The 14,071-nt window shown below is 37.8% G+C and overlaps 2 protein-coding genes across 2 annotated transcripts; one reads left to right on the top strand and one right to left on the bottom strand.

The window, feature by feature from the left end:
- The first annotated feature begins 2,996 nt into the window (after positions 1-2,996).
- Positions 2,997-5,896, top strand: LOC147558040 (BTB/POZ and MATH domain-containing protein 3-like). Its single transcript, XM_086664501.1, has 4 exons — positions 2,997-3,604; positions 4,118-4,469; positions 4,839-5,085; positions 5,463-5,896. The coding sequence occupies exons 1-4, from the start codon at positions 3,210-3,212 to the stop codon at positions 5,672-5,674; spliced, it is 1,206 nt and encodes a 401-aa protein (XP_086520627.1). The 5' UTR covers positions 2,997-3,209; the 3' UTR covers positions 5,675-5,896.
- A 3,332-nt stretch (positions 5,897-9,228) lies between these two features.
- LOC147558039 (uncharacterized) lies at positions 9,229-10,939 on the bottom strand. The gene is made up of 3 exons (XM_086659609.1): positions 10,839-10,939; positions 9,602-9,761; positions 9,229-9,513 (listed from the first exon to the last, which is right to left on the bottom strand). Exons 2-3 carry the CDS (start codon positions 9,758-9,760, stop codon positions 9,466-9,468), a joined length of 207 nt encoding a protein of 68 aa, XP_086515735.1. The 5' UTR covers position 9,761; positions 10,839-10,939; the 3' UTR covers positions 9,229-9,465.
- Positions 10,940-14,071: the final 3,132 nt, after the last annotated feature.

Here is a 14,071-nt window from a genome sequence, read left to right as displayed (position 1 = left end):
AAACTGAATGGTTGTTGAAAGATAAAAATAAGATAAGAAGAATATAAAAATAGAAAGATATTTACATAAATGCCACAAGGGCAAAATAGGAATATTTAGTAAAAATGAGGGCCAAAATGAATTGTCGGACACAATTGCGGGCCAAAACAAACTGTCGCACGCAATTGGGGGTCAAAATGGCCAGTTCGTCATAAATTCGGGGCCAAAATGGAATTAACCCTTTTGATTTCTACCCCTCTCAAAACTCTTACCCTGTCCTTTTGTCACTTTCTTCTTGCCAGTCGCTGGATGTTGGTCGATCACCACTGGGGACCATCATTTAGAAAAAGAAAAAGAGTGTCTATAGGCGCCTTCCAAAACTGCTATAGGGGTCTCCCATCTGTAAGCGCCTCCGAAAACTACTATAGAGTCCCCTCGAGCTCCCCACCTCTTCTGTGTTTGTTCTCTTTCTCTCTATTTTCCGTCTCTTCAAATATCTTGGAGATCTGAACTTGCGAATGGATGAGACAAAGGCCTGTTATGGTTTTCGTTTAAGAATTAAGCTTAAGATCCTCTCTCTCTCTCATTAATCTCATAAAAAGCCGACAAGTTTAAGCTTTAGACCCTCTTTCTCTCTCACTAATTTTGCTATTAACATGATTTGATCACACTTGTTGCTACCCATGACCACTTTTTATCACACGCTACCTATAATCTTTTTTGAATCAAACAAGTTTAAGTTTCAGACATTTAGACTGACCCGTCCGAGGACCCTATAGCAATTTTAAGTGACGCCTTTAGACACACCCAATTTTTTTCTTTTTTTTTTCTTCTCGTTTCTCCCCTTCTCCCACCACCTCTGCCGGCGGCCCATTCCATTTCTCCTTCTCAATTTCACTAGACAACCGACCGTCAGTGGCGTGGCCGAGATTTTATGGGCCCAGTGCGAAATTCTATCGGAGGCCCTTCCTATGACGATGTGAGAACTAAAAAATTACGTGTGATATATGTAGGGTTTTGTATCTATCTATAGGAATATAATACTACCTAATGTTGTAAGAGGAATCTCAATCATCATATGATTAACACTGGGTTGTCCAGGATCTATGCATGAAGATATCAATGAACTAGAATCGGAAAGATGATTACTTTAATCGCTTGCTCACGAACTAAATCCTGACCAGTATTCAGAAGATAAGAGCTCCAAGTGTAGCTCCTCTACTTGAGACATCGAGTGTCTAACTTGAACTCCCTCCTTTGAGTCAGCTAGGACCTTCTAAAAGGTTGAGATGAGAACTCCTTCTTGACTAGATAATTAAGAGAAACTCTCTTTCTCTCTCTCTCTCAGACATCTCTCTCTCGCTCTCTCTCTAAAAATACACACTGAATTGCTTTTCAGTTGACTTTCAGTTTTTCTTCCTTGGCCTTTAGGTTGTCTAATTTGGTCCTTATATAGAATCCCTAGAATAGGTGTTTGACCCAAACTAGGATTCATAAAGACTCAATTAGAAGGTATTTCCCAAAATACCCTTTTAGGGTTCCTTTTAGTGTGGCCGACCAACATAGCCCCTCTATGGGCTTCCTTGGCCGGCCCACTTAAGTTCTAACCGACCATGAGATGGCCGGCCCCTTTCTTAGTTCGGCCATCACATGGCCGGCCCCTTAAAGCCTTCCCGGGCCTCCCTCTAGGGCCCGGATGTTTGTGTGTTCGGACTCCTACGAACTAATTGGACTTACCAATAATGCCTATCCACCTTTTGCCAATCTCCCAATAGTCAATTCTCTCCGTTCAAACCATCACTCTTATGTGTAACCCTTGTAGGATCAGGTATATGTTAGCCGCAGATTACCTAAGTGATCCGACGATCGTAAGCGGCTTCTAGCTAAGCTTTACAATCCCTAATTCGACCGAATTAGATGATCTTCCGAGTAAGGTCATCAAGATCCTATTCGCCAAATCGTACGCATTGACATCTTGGTAGAAGGACATTCCTTCGGAAGGATACCATTCCTTCAGACCGAGGGAATATATCCTTCAATATAATAGATGAATATGTAAAAATTTGTCGGAAGAAATTTCTTATAAAATATCATGAAAAGTATATGTTTATGCAAAAGACAAAGTACTAATATCTGCCTTAATTATATAACAAATTCCATTAAAAATATTTAACCATACTCGATGTAATTATATAAGTCTAAGAATACAAATTAAAACAAACATTCACATAAGATACGTACGATATAGAAAAATTATTTTGCATAAGAAAAATTATCTGCAAAAGATAAAATAATGTGTATATTTGAGAACAAAGGCATAGAAACCTATTCGAGGAGATATAAATAACAATTGGAAACTCGAACTCGATAAAACCTTAGAATTGCGTGGGGTGCCTATAGAGACTACATCTAGAAATAGAGGCTAGAGTGGCCTTAAGAATATATATTTATAAGTCATTAAAGTGGGTATTTTATCTTGTATAGGCTTGAACCCAGTATGGAGGCGCCCATAGAGGTTAGAACCTAGTAAGACTTAAAAATAAATGTAAATAGGTTTGTCGACAAGGTTTGAACTTAAGACCTAAAATGTGTGGGATATGTTCTCAACCAACTAAGCAGCATATCACGTGAAGTTGAACTCAGACATGAAATATACAAGTTTGCTTCTCTAGCACTACTCAAACTGGGGCCCTAGGTAGAGGGGGGGGGCCGGTGCAACGGCACCGGCTGCACCCTCTCACCCACGTCCCTGCTGACCGTAACCGAGAAAGTATGCCACATGGGAATGCTAGATAACATTGGAGAGTAATTGGGGGTGTTGGTCACATTATGGAATTAACGTCTTTATAGGTGATTTTTTTCTTTTGAATCTATAAAATTCAGGATTAAGGCATCTTTTTCTGTACGTATCTTTGACTTTTTTTTCCAAAAGAATCGCTCTTGAGTCTTGATACCTGATTCTCTTCACCTGTTAACTCGGATAAGATGAAAATTTTGAGAATCTCATGTGGTTAGATGATCATTCGGAGTAAATCTACAAATGTATTTGAATCTGTTTAGATATTCTCAAATATGATATTTAGGAGAGATTTTCTAGTACATGAGAACTTATCTAAACTGATAAATAGTACTCCATCAGATTATATACATAATAAGATTTAGGTTTTCAGTACATTGTTTAACAGAATAAGTAGATATTGATTATATGAATGAATTCATAAGTGAATAATATGAGGGAGGAGCTTAAACAAAAATCTTCTTCTTCTTCTTCAATGTCGAAACAACAACCTTCATCCAAGTCGACTACTGAAACATTTAAGGGTTCTCATGAGTATGTGATAAAAGGGTATTCTTTATTAAATGGAATGGCTAAAGGTAGCTACTTATCAAGTAATAAATTTGAAGTTGGAGGATACGATTGGAGGATAATGTTTTACCCCAATGGCTGTAAACCTGACGACAATCCCAATCACATATGTGTGTTTATAGAGTTGACTAGCGATGTCGTTGATGGTGTTGACGCTTTCACGGAGTCCGCACTTATTGATCAAAGTGGGAAGGGGAACCATAAAGTTTTAACCTCTCCTCATGCACGCACATTTAAAACAAGCCCAACCCAAAAATGGTAAGATTTTCTCTAACAAACAACTCAAATAGAGATTTTTTTTTTTGCCGGTTAGAGTCATGCTCTTTTTTACTTCATGTTACTTCACTTTTGGTTTCTTGACAATTTCTTTTTAGTTATTTTGGTTCTCATACTTTTACATTAATCGAGAAGAATGTGTTGGGTTAATCCCACATTGGTTGTGAAAGGGGCATGGGGTGTGTTAATAATTGTGGGAGAAGCTGTACCTCTTAAGCTAGCTTTTGGGGTAAGATTGTCTCCATTTAATTGAGATATTTTGTAAAACTCGCAAGCAAAAGTACACTCGCTGATAAGTTTGGGGCATGAATATTTTTTTTTTGAGCTCGAGTCATGAACTAAATTTTACCATCTAAAAAGTAACCGAGCCTAAAGGTCCCAATAGTTAGATTCCACTATCACTAATTTTTGAACTTCTAATGTCCATGACACTTCGAGTCTTTGTAATAATTTTTTTTTTACCAAGCATATAACATTTCTGCGTTTATTTTTCAGGGGATACTATCCTTTCATTGAAAGGACGACTCTCGAAAACTCAAAATTTCTGAAGGATGATTGTCTTGCTATTCGTTGCACTCTGAGAGTAGTCAGAAACGTTATTGAGGAGCCGAAACGGTTTACTACCGTTCACATCCCTCCATCTGAAATGAGCCAGAGTTTAACAAACTTGTTGGAATCTGGCATTAGTTCTGATATAACTTTTGAGGTTGGGCAGGAAACATTCAAAGCTCATAAATGGATACTTTTGGCTCGCTTACCAGTATTTACAACCCAATTTTTTGGACTAATGGGAAATGAAGACATGGATAAAATCTTAATAAAAGAGGTTGAACCCTCTGTTTTCAAGGTAAAGTTTTGAGTCTTTTTATATCATTCTTTTGCAAACAATAGACAACCTTAGATATGTGCAAAATCTTTTGTCGTATTACTTCTCTCAGTTCGCATAATTTTTTGAACAAGTTTCAGATTGATGCCTTAGGGTTTATTGAATGTACTGGCAGTTTATACCAATTTTACTTGGAACGGTGATATATCCAGTACGAGCTCACGGTAGGAACAACAATTCGATATGCTGCCTTGTTAACATATGCTGCCTTGTTAGACTATTTTTCTTGACAATATATACTTCCAATGATGCATATAGAACATCCAAGTTAATCACTATCATAAATTGCTTTTGTTGGTACATGATGAAACTTACATGGTTGTACTGCAGGCAATGCTCATATATCTGTACTCAGATGAGCTTCCACTTACCACTTCGACAAAAGTGGTACAAAATCTTCTAGCCGTTGCAGATAAGTTCGGCTTGGATAGGTTGAAACTCTTATGTGAGGCGAGATTATGCGAACAAGTTACAACAGACATTGTGGCAACAACACTAGCCTTAGCAGAAAAACACCAGTGTTCACATCTTAAAACTTCTTGTCTGCAATTTGTAACTACACCAGGAAATTTGGAAGGTGGGTGATGTCAATCATGTCCCAAAAGAAACCTCTAATTATCAGTTGCTGATATTTTTACTTCCATTATGTTTTTAAATTAGTCCTTTCCTCTTTTTACTTGATTTAGGATTTCAAAATTCGATTACAAAAACCCTTCTTCATATATACATATCGCCGTGCAACCCTAAGAGGTGGTAAATAACATCTTAGCTAGATTGAGTTTGTCTCATCTTTTTGAGATGTTATCTGTTTCTATAGAGAAAAACAAGAGTTTATATTTAAGAATTCTTTCTGAATTTTGTGTAGAATATTAGTAATATTCTTTCGGGTAAAATAGCTAACATTTGCATTTATAAATCAAATTTGAACCGATGTATTATATGTTTTATTTGCAGAGGTGATCAAATCTGAAGGATTTGGATATTTAAAAGAGAGTTGCCCCTCATTATTGTTGGAGCTTTTGCAGACAACTGGAATGGTGGTTGAAGAATCAATACTGTCACTGAACAGGAAAAACAAGCTGATGAAGCCGAAGAAAAATTTTACGTTACTTCAAAGAGTTAAGTGTTGGCTGACACAAGGAGCCAAGGTCGCTAACCATAAATAGTTTATCTCCCTCGAATAAATTGGGCTCTAAATCAAACTTTGAACCTAAACTAATAGTTCAAGTATTAATTATGATCAATAAAGTGAAGTTTAGTTTTTTTTTGTTGCAAGTACTAATTATATTAATAAATAAGAGTATGCTTACAATACAATTGCGACAACATATGAGGAACGACTTCGAAAAATCTAGTACTGTTGTTATTATGCGCCCATCTTGCAAAATTTTCGGCTGGAGCATTGCTTTGTCTTGGAGTGTGAGTGAATTTGATGTTGTGAAATTGATGCATAATTTTCTTGATTTTCTGGATGTGTGCTGCAATCTGCCAAAGGGTGGTCTTTCTTGTATCTCGAAGATGGTTAATCAGCGCAATATGATCATGAATGCTGATTGGAATCTCTTTTGCTCCGCTTTCTTCGACATTTCTGGCTCCGGATTTAGTTGGTGTTGCTGCAACAAAGTGTGTCATGTGATCGTGAATAATACAACTAGTGTTCGTGATTTCGTTAATGTTCCTAAATGAAGCATCAGTGTTACTTTTGACATATGGAACCATTGGGTGAAACTATGCAAGTATAGTGGTTGTTTTTTTCCGAGTGTTATGAGTGCTTTTGAATGTAGGGAAGGCGATGATTTGACACTGAGTCGATTAGACTATCGATTGTTGAAAGCAGCGAGCGCATCGATCTTTCCAAATGAACCATTGAATAGTAGCATGCAAGATGATCTGGGCATTATTACCTCCATCATAAGTTGTTTTCCAAGATGTGATCTAATATTAGAGAGAACTGATGTTATTAGAAATGATATTAAAATGCAATAAAGAGTATTATGATGTTTCAGGATAGTTACGCATAGAGCAGTTTAAATTGTTGTTGATGTACTTGCCAATACGTTTCCTCACTGATAGGTTGTGTGAGCAGCTTCCATAAAAGTAGACTATTACGTGAAATGGTTTTGATTTTCCAAATGAAGTTCCGTTGCGCTTCAACATTATGAGTTTGTTAACGTTGAATCGCGAGCTACTAACAAGTAGAACCTACTGAAATTTACCGGATTTTGTGAGTGACTAGAATGTCTGATCTTGTCCCTCATTTTGAATATCGATAGATTTAATATGATTACATATGTTAGGCTCGAAAGTGTAAGAAAGAGTGGACTCGTTTCACTGATTATTGACCATTAGTTGTGAAACCAACTTTAAGGTAGAGTTATATAGGTCAGCTAAGGGCGTGGGATGATCAGGAATCCAGCAGTCGTTCCAGATGTTGATATTGGTTCCGGTGTATACTTCCAAATGGTAAAGTCTTTAATTTTGTCCATATGTTTATGAATCGACTTCCAGGTCCATGAGTGAGCCCGTTTTACCGGTCCAGGATCACTGGTATTATGGAAGTATTTAGCTTTGAGTAACTTTGTCCAAATGGCATTAGGTTCTGTTTTGAGGCGGGGAGCCAGCTTACACAGGAAAGTTTGGTTGTACCAGTACGAGGTTCAGATCCTCAGAGCATCTAGTTTCTTGGGAAGATAAATTTGGGTCCGGTCCTCGGTAAAGATGCCTATTGATTTTCCCCACCAAAAAGACCTTTGGAAGTCTCAATGTTCTTTCATACGCTTTCTGGAATTGTTAACCATTGCATCTGGTATTGGGGAATGGTTCTGCTATTGCCAAGAAGATAATTGTGCAGCCAGCTTTTGCCAGGAAATTGTTCTGCCACCTAGACAATTTAATTGATCAATAAGGAATTGAAAATTTTGGTTTTGTTGGCTTTGATGAGGAGTTTGGCCTCTAAGTATTTATGAGATAGATAAGCATTTTTTACTTTGAGAGTTCTAATAAAGTTCTGTTTAAACTTAGAGTGGTTATTTTTTGTAAAGATATGCGATTTACCATAGTTTATCATCTGACGAGAGGCGCTACAGAAGATATTTAAACTGAGAAGGAGGTTATGAATGTTGAAAAGTGAGTTTCTCCCAAAATTACTGCAGTCATCTGCAAATAGGAGATGGTTTTTTACTAGATTATGTTTGAGGACTCTAGAAGTCGGCTTAGAACCTCCAAAGAAGATAGTTGGGTCTCCTTGTGAATTTTAGTTGGCCAAGGGGGCTCCGACAACTAAGTCAGCAAACTAGATTTTTTTTTTATAAAGAGAATGCTAAGAGTATCGCCATGTTTTATTATCGGATGGTGGCTAGGCTCGCGGAGTGGTCGGAACTCCGACGGGGTAGTTTGCTCGATAACCTCCTGGATAAGGTCGAAAGGTCGACTCGAGTGGACTTTCCAACAGAACTTCAAGGGTGCTGGAGCTTGAAGGTAGATTGTGGTCGTCTAAAAGAATGTTAGAGAAGATTTAGTTAGTAGAGTGCTTAAGGAGATATTCGAGTCGTAAAGTTTTAGCTGGTATTCCATGTCTTTTCGAGGTTGAGTCCTCTTCTATTTATAGGTGATTGATAGACTCGTGGAGTCTATACACGAGTCTATCAGTTCCGAAATATTCGGGGTCGAGGAGGACCCAGAGCTCTAAGGGAATTTCATTGGAGCCGTCAATATGTTGCCTAGAGTAGTTTGACTGTGCGGTTGCCCCCCTCGACTTTAGACTCATCGTAGCTAGAGATAACTTCGAGATATTTGAGGTGACGTGGGGTCTTTGACTTACCTAAGAAGGGATGTGTGGCGAGATCTTCAGAGTTGAGGTTGAATCGACAACTCACAGGCTCTAATGAGAGAGACCAAGGGTTGCTTGGAGTATTATCACTTTTGATTGATAAGGTTTCGTCTAACGGTCGTTTGCATGGGCTTGAAAGCCATTGGACTTTTAGTGAGTCAGATTCCTGGTTGGAGAGTGTCCAAGCAGTAGACGAGTGGGCTAGACCTAAGTGAGATTTGTGCAAAGTAGGCAGGGCCTAGACGACTTTTTAGGGAGAGACCTAATACAAATTTTGGCCATTACAATGTATATTTTATTTTTTTTGTTGATAATGGCCAAATCAAATTGCTTTTCTCTTAGTGCAATAGTTCCTTCAATAGAAACTGTTGCTTCGCCATTACAATGTATATTTTTTTGTTGATAATGGCGAAACCAAATTGCTTTTCTACTAGCGTAATAGTTCCTTCAATAGTCAAATAAGACAATCATTTCAAAATTGCAGCTTCGGAAATGGTAGCGAGCAACGATGAACATGATATAACTAATGTCACCGAGCATTAATTCACACTCTTATATCACACTGAAAGATAAAATAAAAACACTTTCAAATTTGTATCGAAGGATTCGGTGGTTTGAAGTCTACACTTTTGAAGATAAAAATTCAAGTAACTACGTCGCTCTGAAGGCACCGGCTATACCCAAGTAAATATCTGAAATAGGACTATAGTCAGAAACTATATTAGTAACGCTGTATAAATGGTGTGAAGTGTAAACCCTTAAACACTTGAGTAAGGAAAGTGTAACAGTGCTGTAATAACAGGCAGTTAGTTGTTAGCGTCAACGCTATGCATTCTCTGTTAGAGATCAGTACTATATAAAGTGGTCATCTCTCTTCTTGTAAACATATAATAAGAATCAATCTAGTTTTCTTCACTCTGCTAATAATATGTTCAGAATTTGAGAGTACACACTCAGAGGATCTGTAACCTCAAAAGAGAGAGAAGTAGCATCTTAGTTATTAGGTATATAGATCTGAACACAAGAAATGAAAACAAAAGCTCTCAAAACCGAGTCTGAATGCGTAAAATGCACTAACAGAGATGACCGAATTCTTGTTCCATCTCCCAAAAGCTAGAAAGATGATACTCATTCTTTCTTCCCAATTCCATGAGACATATTGTATACCCCTCGCGCCTGCAAAAAGATATAACAGCTCCAATCAGAAAAAGAAAAGAGAGTGTCAAACAAGAAGAAAGATGAATTTAGCAGTAGGGAAACTCACGATTAGCGAAAGAGCAGTGACAGTGAGTCCCAGTGGAATGATGACCGAGGTAAGCTTATCGTATCTCCCTTTGAGGTATGTGTGTTTTTGAATGTTCTGAAAGTATTTTTGCTTCTCCAAAAGCAACTCTCTAGCCCGAAAGGGTGTCTCTGTTGTCATCCTGCATCATTTACACCGACAAAAAATTGAAAACAGTACAAACTAATCACCATCAGTTGTTGCCAGAAACCAATCTCCCCAACCCTAACCACAATCCCCAACATTTAGTTCTAGTTATAGCAATCATTTCATTAATAGAAAGACAATCAAAATAAAGACTATTTTTTTTCGATTTTCTCATATAACAAGAAAGCAGGAGTATAATTCTTTCGTGCAACTGCGTAATTGAAATTGGATTGTACGACAACAAAACAACTTGCCCATTTGCGAGTTGTGAGTTGCGATTTGGAGTACTAGTGTGAGTAACCAATATATGAACCACAAGTGTCAACAGTTTGTAGCCCAAGTAGTTCCAAGGTGTTGACATAAACTCCAGAAACCTCTGGAGGTCCCAGGTTCGAATCCAAGAGAAGGTGGAATCTTTGGTTATTTGAATTGGGATTATTAGGGTATAAATAATGTAGTGTAGTTGGGTTTTAGGCCATTATCTAGTTGGGCTATAGGCCAGGTCATGTTAGAGTTTGAGTGGGCGGGTAGCAAGCTTATCACATCTTTGATGTACTCAATGCCAATTGTTACGACAATGTAATCGGTTCTGGAAAAAAAAAAATATATGAACCACAAGCATACATTATCCATATTTTAGGACTACATTATTTGCTGAAACATGTAACAATATACCATTTCGATCTTACCCATAGTGGAAAAAGAAATTCAAGATATATACACCAAATTTTTTTTTTTTGTTTCTAAAGGAAATAGATTGTGGGTCATAAGAAGTTAGGTTACAAATGAAGAATTTACACACGAATTGTCTCAACCGTGACAAATGAGAATATTAAAATTAGGGCAAGTAGAATAGTTGGAAAAGGAACAAATCATAGCTAATCATTTCATGTAAAAAAGTTCTATGACTGGAGAATAAAATTAAACAAATGAAAGATTTAAATCCATAGGACGGAACACACAGAAACAAAACAGATAGTATATTACGAGATCCCTAATCGTATTGAAGAATGAAAACCTAATGTTAGAACAAGAAATGATTATGAAATTCGAAAGATTTTCAGAGACTTACCTTGAAAGCAAATAAATCTACGCTGTTTTCTGGATTTGAGCTTGAGGGGACGACGAGCAGGATCTTCTTCTTAGGGTCGAGGAAGAAGAGAACTTCGCGGTGCATAAAAATGAGGGAGGATTAGAATTACGGAATTACCTAATAGCCCACATTTTCGCTTTTCCTAGAAATGCCCATTTCGTTACAATTAATTACAGTAAACCCATTCTTGGGAGTTTCCTTGTGCACTGACTTTTTTTATGAAATATACTAGCATTAAGAACCAACTATTATTACAAAAGAACCTAATTTAAAGCAGAAATAAAAGTAGGAGCTACATTCCAAATTCTTTTCTGAATATTATTTCTACCCCATTTATCTAGAGCGTCTGCTTTTGCGTTGCATTCCCTGTGATCATAAGAGAAAATAATGTCTGTGAACTGATTCTTGAGCTCAAGAAATTGTGAGATGACTCGTCTGAACTACCAGTGTAAGCCATTACTTTGTCCATTAATGTACTGGATTATGTTTTGATTGTCGCTCTCGATGTGGACATGTTGTATTCGCAGTTGAATGGCCCATAATATGCTAAAGTGTATCGCCAGACTTTCGCATTCTTCTGCATTCTGTCCTCGGACTGTGTCTGCTGCCGCAATGATAAAATTTGCTTCTTCATCATGTATAATACATCCTATTCCTGCTGGTTCTGTGAGTTGCGTAAAGAAAGCGTCTACATTGATTTTAAGATATGGTGTCGATGGAGGTCTCCATTGTTGTTGATGTGGTTTATCCCTGCATTTGTTAGTTATAATAGATTCAATTTTGAGTGGCGTGGTTAAAGTGTTGTTGATGCGAGAGATCATCTGTAGAGGGGTTTGTTTATTGGCAGTAAAATAATTTTCGCATCTGGCTTTCCATATAAACCATAAGATTTTTGCATATAAATTAGTAGTATCCTCATCCAAATTTTTCTATTGTTGAATCCAAATACTTACCGTGCTTAATTGTTCCGATCTAACCTGAAAGTTGAACCATATCGCTCTAGCGTAGTTGCAGTGTAAAATCACATGGTCTAGAGTTTCATTACCATTATAGTTTATACAAGAGTAATTGTTGCCAATATACCTTCCGATTTTATCCTTTACTGGTAGACTATTCGTACAACATTTCCAAAGGAATAGTTTTATACGTGGTACCATGTTCAGATTCCAAATGAAAAACCAGTCATTGTGTTCCGGCATAGGTCCATTGCTACTTGTTCTAAGATACATTTATTTAATTGAGAAGTTACCGGATTTTGTGAGCGTCCATTTTTCCGTGTCTTCCTCATCTGTCTGCAAATTAATACTCAAAATTGTGTTGCACGTGTCACTATCAAAACAATTGTTAATCAAATTAATATTCCAGGTATTATTTGTGATGAGTTGGGCAACCCAACTGAGGTTAGAGTTATTCTGATTTGTGATAGAGGGTGGATGGTTCGGGATCAATAAATCATGCCAGATACTGATGTGAGTGCCATTGTTGATATCCCAGAAGTCTAGGCCATCCATTTGACTGAAATGTTTGCTCATAGACTTCCAAGGCCAAGAGTAGTTAGCTTTAGGAAGGGAGGATTTTTGCGATTTAGGGAAATATTTAGCTTTGAGAACTTGGCTTGAGAGAGAAGGTTGGTTTGCCACTTGGAGAGTTTGTTATTGATTTGGGGGAGAAGAGATTTGAAGGCTTGATTTTTGTTTTTGTCAATGAATAGATTAGTACCCAGGTATTTGTCGCCGGATGAGGATTGATGGACTTTGAAGTTGCGAATGATCATTTTCTTGAATTTGGACGCGAGTTTTTGGAGAAGAAAATGTTGGATTTAACATAGTTAATTATTTGGCCAGAGGCCTCATTGAATTCTTTCAAGATTTGTTTAAGGTTATGCACATTCTCGAGGGTATTTTGACCGGAGATGATGCAGTCATCCACAAATAACATGTGCTTAATGATAAGATTTGAGTTGGGGATGGGAAAACCAACAAAGGGATTCTGGTTGATGTTGCTCTCCAGTAAGCGACTGAGCCTTTCCATGGCAATAGCAAACAAGAAGGGAAAGAGAGGATCACCCTGTCTGACACCTCGGCTTACCTCGAAAGCGGAGTCAGGACGACCATTTATGAGCACTGCCATGGTGCTGGAGTTAAGACAAGCTTTGATAAGGTTACTCCGTTGAGAGGAGAAGCCCATGCTAGTCATGATTCTCTCCAGATAGTGTCATTCGATGCTGTCAAAGGCCTTGGACATGTCCAGTTTGAGTCCAAAGTAGCTTTTAGGGCCTTAGATTTTTTTGAAAGAATGGACAAGCTCTTGACTGATGAGAATGTTGTTAGTGATCTGCCTACCCGACACATAAGCTGCTTGAAAAGAGGAAATGAGATATGGCAGAATGATTTTGAGGCGATTTGCTATGATTTTAGTGATAATTTTATAGGTAGTATTGAGAAGGCTTATCGGTCTGAAAACCGCCGAGGTTTGAGGGGTTTTAGTTTTCGGGAGAAGACAGATGTGAGTGTGATTGGACTGGACAGGAGGGTTGCAGTGCTAAAAAAGTGAGTAACCATATCCTTGATGTCCACCTGCACTGTGTCCCAATTGGATTGGTAGAAGAACGGGGGGTAACCATCTGGACCAGGGGCTGCCCCTGGCTTAAGAGAGAAAGTAGCCTTCCGAATCTCCTCCATAGTGGGGGTAGAGATAAGAGAATCATTTAGAAGAGGAGTAATTTGAGGAGAGAAGCACTCCAGCAGATTAGAGGAAAAGCAGGAGCCAACCGACGTGGAGATGCTAAGAATATGGTTGGAAAAGATGAAAGAAATCTCCGCCTCGTCGTTAGTCCAAGAATTATCAGCTTTTTTTATAGAGTGAATTTGATTCTTACGAAATCTGGAGAGATCTTAATCAATGGAACAATCAAGACCCGAATCAAACAAAATGGGAGTTAACCCAAGTTCCTAATCATCCTCCTCAAAATGTTGATTTAATGGGTTTATGTAGTGAGGGCAAGGTTAAAGAAGTTGTTGATTTTTTAAACCAAGATAGTTAATCCAAGTTCCTAATCATCCTCCTAAAAATGTTGATTTAATGAGTTTATGTAGTGAGGGCAAGGTTAAAGAAGCTGTTGATTTTTTGAACCAAGGTGTTCCTGCTGATGCTCACACTTTTCTTGCTTTATTAGATTCATGTGAAAAACTAGAAGTTGATGAAGAATGCCA

Source organism: Eschscholzia californica, unplaced genomic scaffold (assembly GCF_041429995.1).
Source record: "Eschscholzia californica isolate CP2 unplaced genomic scaffold, dmEscCali1.0.p SCAF_2, whole genome shotgun sequence".
NCBI lineage: Eukaryota > Viridiplantae > Streptophyta > Magnoliopsida > Ranunculales > Papaveraceae > Eschscholzia > Eschscholzia californica.
Note: the sequence above shows the minus strand (reverse complement) of the source record. Positions and strands in the feature narration are given on the sequence as shown.

What these genes read in the sequence shown, in the direction of transcription:
- LOC147558040 (XM_086664501.1), top strand. Translation starts at nt 3,210, where the DNA reads ATGAGGGAGGAGCTTAAACAAAAATCTTCTTCTTCTTCTTCAATGTCG. An exon ending in ACAAGCCCAACCCAAAAATG is followed by an intron (nt 3,605 to 4,117) that starts GTAAGATTTTCT and finishes TTTATTTTTCAG; the next exon opens with GGGATACTATCCTTTCATTG. An exon ending in TTGAACCCTCTGTTTTCAAG is followed by an intron (nt 4,470 to 4,838) that starts GTAAAGTTTTGA and finishes GTTGTACTGCAG; the next exon opens with GCAATGCTCATATATCTGTA.
- LOC147558039 (XM_086659609.1), bottom strand. Translation starts at nt 9,760, where the DNA reads ATGACAACAGAGACACCCTTTCGGGCTAGAGAGTTGCTTTTGGAGAAG. An exon ending in TCACTGCTCTTTCGCTAATC is followed by an intron (nt 9,514 to 9,601) that starts GTGAGTTTCCCT and finishes ATCTTTTTGCAG; the next exon opens with GCGCGAGGGGTATACAATAT.